Source organism: Centrocercus urophasianus, unplaced genomic scaffold (assembly GCF_019232065.1).
Source record: "Centrocercus urophasianus isolate 14NV4802_14NV808 unplaced genomic scaffold, USGS_Curo_1.0 seq_397, whole genome shotgun sequence".
NCBI lineage: Eukaryota > Metazoa > Chordata > Aves > Galliformes > Phasianidae > Centrocercus > Centrocercus urophasianus.
In genome coordinates, this window is record NW_024884974.1 from 1 (window position 1) to 5,828 (window position 5,828).

The 5,828-nt window shown below is 44.9% G+C and overlaps 1 protein-coding gene across 1 annotated transcript; it reads left to right on the forward strand.

Moving 5' to 3' along the window:
- Positions 1–3,298: 3,298 nt before the first annotated feature.
- LOC122167882 (feather keratin 2) lies at positions 3,299–3,595 on the forward strand. The gene has a single exon (XM_042832764.1). The coding sequence runs from the start codon at positions 3,299–3,301 to the stop codon at positions 3,593–3,595; it is 297 nt and encodes a 98-aa protein (XP_042688698.1).
- The last annotated feature ends 2,233 nt before the right edge of the window (positions 3,596–5,828 follow it).

Genomic DNA, 5,828 nt, shown 5'->3' on the forward strand with positions numbered 1-5,828 from the left:
TCTCTGGCCTGGGCAGCCGCTTCTCTGGCAGGAGGTGCCTGCCCTACTAAGGATGAGGTGGGATTCCCGTGAGCCCACTGCCCAGGAAACCCAAAGTCAGGCGCCAGACTGAAGATGAAGCTGCTGGCCAGAATTTCCAGATGGGCTGAGTATCTTTGTGACCTTCTGCAAAGCAGAGAGGAATGTGAGATTGCCAGCCTGTAATGTCTGGAAACACAGACACTAGCGGTCTTCTTCTCCCACTGGCTTGTCACTATCACACATCCCTGTTGTCTCCTGCTGTCCTGTGCCATGGGCTCATCCTGAGGCAAGTTGAGATGACCCTGCTTCTTCTCCCTCTCACCATGTGAGGGAGGAAGACATGCATCCCATTGTGTTGAAGGTCAGTCAGAGTTCCTGCAGCCCTCATAGCAACCTAAAACACACTCCTTCTACCATGCAATGCTCTGTTTCTATCTTCAAACTCAATAAATGTTATGTTGCATTGTAATATCAATCTCTTTCTGTTCCTTCCTTGTTAAGATGTGTAATGACATTTAAAAAAGAGAAATGGGATATCTTGGGTTGTGAATCTTAGTTTTACTCACAGAACTTAATCTGTTTTAGTAGGACTCGATCAACGTCTCTGAATTAAAAGCATTTCACAAGTCATTGGCTCACCAGTGTGAACACAAGGAGGACAAATTCTCCTGGTTGCAGGCATTGTGCCATCTGGCCTGTTGCTGCACATATGCTACACCACCAGCATCAGAGAGGGATAGGGGTGGTTCGAGTGTGGAGTGGCCTTTGCTACTTTGTCTCACTTCAGCAGATGTGATGATTACTCTTGCCACAAAGAGTTCAGGGGAAAACAAGGTACAGAGCTCAATTTCATATATGCTCTAGCCCACCTTACATGAGGCAGTTGTGCCTCCGTGTGCTGTTGGAGGCAGGGTGAATGGCAGCTCTCCAGCTGTGCCATGGGCTGTGGGAAGCCCTGCGATGCCTTTCACCAATTGTGAAGCCACTGTGAGTAGAGAGTAGGAGGAAAATGTACATAAAATACGGTATCTGGAACGGAAGGCAACATGTGCACCTCATGGTCACGGGTGGCAAGGTGCTGTAGGGCACCAGAAACACTTCGGGAAGATCGGACAGAAACAAGGACATATTTTTCAAAAATATGAATTAATAAAATTATATAGAAATAGAAATTAACAAAAGCTTCCTTTGAGGACAAAGGAAATCCTCCTTTCCTTTTCTGTGGCAGATGAAGGTGGCATCCTGTCTCCCAGATGCATGGGAGATGTCTTCTACAGGCACATCAGTGTTCTGAAAGATGACAAAGGCCCATGAGCCCTCATGCTCACCTTGAGTTTCCAACTCAGACCCATTGATCCAGGACCTGTATTTCATCTCTGCCATCAGCCCTCAGCCTTGTCTCCAGCTCAGGGATATCAATCTGGTTCTGTTGTTCTTGGATAGGTAGGTTTATGCTTCACAATGGTCCCCTTGAACTGGATGCACAGCTGCCCGGTGCGTTCCCAGCTCCCTCTTGGGTGTATCCGTATTATTCTGGCACTGCTCAGGAGTGTTGGCCCATGTTGGCCCACAGTCAGAAAATCGGAACCTGAGCTGTGCCCAGACTCCCTGGCCTGGCATCAGTGCTGCCAAAGCACAGCAAACCTGATTGTTGAGCTGGTCTTTGGTGGACCTGTTGGGCATTTCTGCATCTGCCTTGCTCAGGCATTGTGTAATGAGTTCTACTGATGGTGTGTCTCCTGGTTTCCATTCTCTTCATCTTCTTAAGTGAGACATTTGGTTGTGTCTCCTTGATGAGAGATTCGCCAGAGGCTGGTGGAGTGCCAGCATAATTGCGGAGGCATTTTGTCAGTGCACTGGGATGTGGCCTGGCTGGAGCCTGAGGTGAGTATGTTGGGTATCGCCTGTTGGGCAGACACTCCCTTAGGACACTTGTCACCTCAGGCCAACACTGCATAGAGTTTGATGTCCACCTTTGGCATATGTGTTTGGAACAGCCCTGACTCCTGCTGCTGTCCCAGCTGCCCATGCTGGCACCCCCAGACCTCCATCGTTTCTGGGCAAGTGTGTTTACAGCCTGGAAATGTTGTTGTGTGTTTGTTGGTGTGTGCTGTTGTGTCAGGATGTATGTGCAAAGTAGGATGCAAAATATGGACATGGGTGTGGTGAGGAACCAGGCAATTCTTGTGTTTGATTGTGGCAGGCATGGAAGGTTACGGGGAGTGGTCAACTGTAGTTGTGAGAGTGCAACGTCCTTTTTTGTGAAACAAGCCTTTTCTGGTGTCAAGTCCTCTCTCAGCTGCTGACAGAGGGGAGAGGAATAAGTGAGGCTTAGTTCTTCTGAGAGCAGTGCTTGATGTTGTAGAATGGCCAGAACCAGAAAGCAGAGCATCCATCCTTGGACTGCTTCCAGCTGAGGCAGCCTGAGCACATAGATGGGTGAAGCAAAGGCCGTGTTGGTCTTTGCATATGAGCCTTGTTGGAAGTTTGACCTTTAATGCTGTGCTTGCAAGGAAATGAGGTCCCACACATTGGGGCAAAGCATCAAAGCAAATTGCAGGGAAATGAGAGGCTGTCACCAGCTGACAGCGTTGGCCATCTCCCTCCCCTTGCCTTCATCTTCTCCCTGTGCTTTTGAGTTCCTTCCTCAGAAATGCTTCGGCCTCTAATTCTATCACTTGAAAGGAGCTTGTGTGGCAAAATGGACTTGCATTAACTGGGAAATGAAAATGGAGAAGTAGCTTTGTAGGAGGAGGAATAAGGCATGAATTTCTATAATTGTGTTGTTTTGCATCCAAATGGGCTTGCCCTACTACAGCTGCATATGTATGGTTGCCTCTGGGCCTGGGGCGGTCCAGATTGGTATAAAAGCCAGTCCAGCACCAGGCTCCCTCATCCACTTCTCTTGCCTTCTCCTCCCTGGTGAACAAGGTGAGCTGCAGTGGCTTTCTCCTCATCCTCCTCTTTCTCTGCTTCTCCTCTTGCTCTTCTGTTTTCCAATGTACCTTTCCCTCTACGCAAGCTTTGGTGTGAGCATTACTCTTTGACAGGGCTCTCACCAACTCTGTTCTGCTTGCCAATGTCTGGGGAGGTGGGATAAGGCTTCAGGCTGACTCTGATGGGGTTCTTGGGGATCTGGGCTGCTGAGAGTCTATTTCTCCCAGCTCTACATGTCCCTGCCCCCCAGTCTGTGCCTCCTCCCTTGTGAGCAGGCCATCAGGCTGCTCCTCACACTGTTTTGCTGTCCCCTCTCCAGGTCCACCTCCATCCCACAGCCATGTCCTGCTACGATCTGTGCCGTCCCTGTGGCCCGACCCCGCTGGCCAACAGCTGCAACGAGCCCTGTGTGCGCCAGTGCCAGGACTCCCGGGTGGTGATCCAGCCCTCTCCCGTTGTGGTCACCCTGCCCGGACCCATCCTCAGCTCCTTCCCCCAGAACACCGCTGTGGGATCTTCAGCATCTGCTGCTGTTGGCAGCATCCTGAGTGAGGAGGGCGTGCCCATCTCCTCCGGTGGCTTTGGCATCTCTGGCCTGGGCAGCCGCTTCTCTGGCAGGAGATGCCTGCCCTATTAAAGGCAACACCCATTTCCCATGAGCTTATCCCTGAGGGAGCCCAAAGTCAGGCACCGAACTGAAGACGGTGCTGCTGGCCGAAGTTTCCAGATGGGCTGAGCATCTTTATGCGATCCTGCAAAGCAGAGATGGAAGATAAATTACCATCCTGTTCTGATTGGAATAATGATGGATATTTCATTTTCAAAAATTTTCTTGTGGTTCATTTTTTCGTGCATTTAAATTTTGGTTTCTGATTGGTTTTATTTAATGCTCTGCTTATAAATTATCAGTTTAGGGTTCTTAATTCATGTGTAGGAAATCAATCTTGCTTTCTGTTCTTCATTTAGAATGGCTTAAATGGTTTCCTTCCTTCATGTAAACTTATATTTTGCTTTTTATTGTAGAGTACTTTATAACTTTTTCATTAAACTGATGTTGCATCTTAAGTTGTTTTATGTTTGTCTTTTTTTTTTTTTCAGTCCTTGTTTCTCTTTCTTTATGGTGAAATACACCATTACACGAAAAAAATAATCTGCAGTAATCAAACTTTAATTTCTCACCTGAGTAAGGGAATTGTCTGATCAAGAATAGTCATACTGAGTAGGATGTGTACTTGAATCTATGTCACCCTGTTGACAAAATTGGTATGATTGAAGAAATTAGGTATTCACTCAGATTTGTGAAGAATCATTGATCATATTGATATACATCCAGGAATGCTTTTGTTCTTGGTGGCATGGAGGTGTCTTCTGTGATACACATGTAGCATTAAAAATATATAAATGTGCTTTAGAAGAATGAGAAGCCTGGGCAAGAGGCCTGTGTCCTACAGTGGCGTATCCTGAGTGGTCTGTTTTGTGGTGCTGTCTTGATGTGGAACTAAGGGACATGGTTTAGTGGGGAAGTACTGGTGGGAGGTAGATGGTTGGGCTAGATGATCTTGGAGGTCTTTTCCAGTCTTTGTGATTTTATGATTGTATGATTCTGTGAATGAAGGAGCTTGGAGAAGCCCTTCGTCTTATTTCTTTAAGTCTGTTTATTAACACTGGTTGTTATTTTTAACACTGGTTGTTATATTTAAATAAATATATCCCCTGGAATAAATCCACCTTCGGATGCTACGGCCCTAAGGAGTGTTTATGCAAGATGTTAAAGCCTTTATTAAACATTTCATTAGATAGCTCTTGAAGAATGTGAATGTCAGCTTGAAATCTACCTCCCCTCTGCATGTTAAGATCGGAGAAATGGATGTTTTAAGTATGATTATGGAATTTTATAAACTTCTCAGCCTATTTGAGACTAGTGAGGCATCCTTAATTGCATGAACCAATTGGTTTTCATGTATGTTTTTTCAAATTGAGTCTTTTCTCGATAATGAAATTATTCTGCTTTTAGTTTTCCAGTCTAGGTTTGTCTTGGCGTTGCGTGAGAAACATACTCTACCCATTTAAAACCCTTTCATCTTCACAGTTTATGGATTCTTTTTATTTCTGATACTTCCATTAGTGTCAGTATGAAATGAGTCAAAGCTCAGTCTAATGAAGCATTCTTTCCTGTTCCTCAGCAATTTGTTACCTTGCAGATGTCTTGGAAGTACAATCTAAGATTGAATCCAAGACATTTATTAAAGCCCTTTGTGTGCGGTTCTCTGTCTGACCTAGTTAAGTACAATTGCCATCTAATTTGTTCACCATTCTTTAAAAAATACATATAATTCCAAGGCGGGTTCCAAGCCTCTTGGATGATTTCTTAGAGCCAACCAGACCAGTCTGGAGTCAGTTCACCACCAGAAGACAATTCTGGAGTCTTTTTGAAAATACTGCTGTGATCTTAGTGTTGGGTTTTGAAATGAGTTAGTATACTAAATTGAAGCTCTTGTATTAATAAAAGGAAGCAGAACAGAAGTGTTGAAAGCAACATCTATGGACGTCGTTGCATGCTTTATGGGAAAATTAATTGTTCATGTTGCCAATAAATACCTAGTGCTGCAGAGAACTTGTGTTTCAAAAGCATGGGTGCAACATATTTATTTATGAATTGGTATCATTATTTAGGTCTGGGAAGAGAGGGAACGACTTAAGTGCGCATGCGGGTCACTTTAGATAATGTTACTAAAATAGGAAAAACTGTTTAAAATTTGTAAAAAAGTTAATTTCTCTTCAGTAGTTCAGAGATAGTTTTCATAGAGTCTACTAAATTACAAATTTCTACACTATATAAACCTAGATGGCAAATGATGATCTTAGATAGG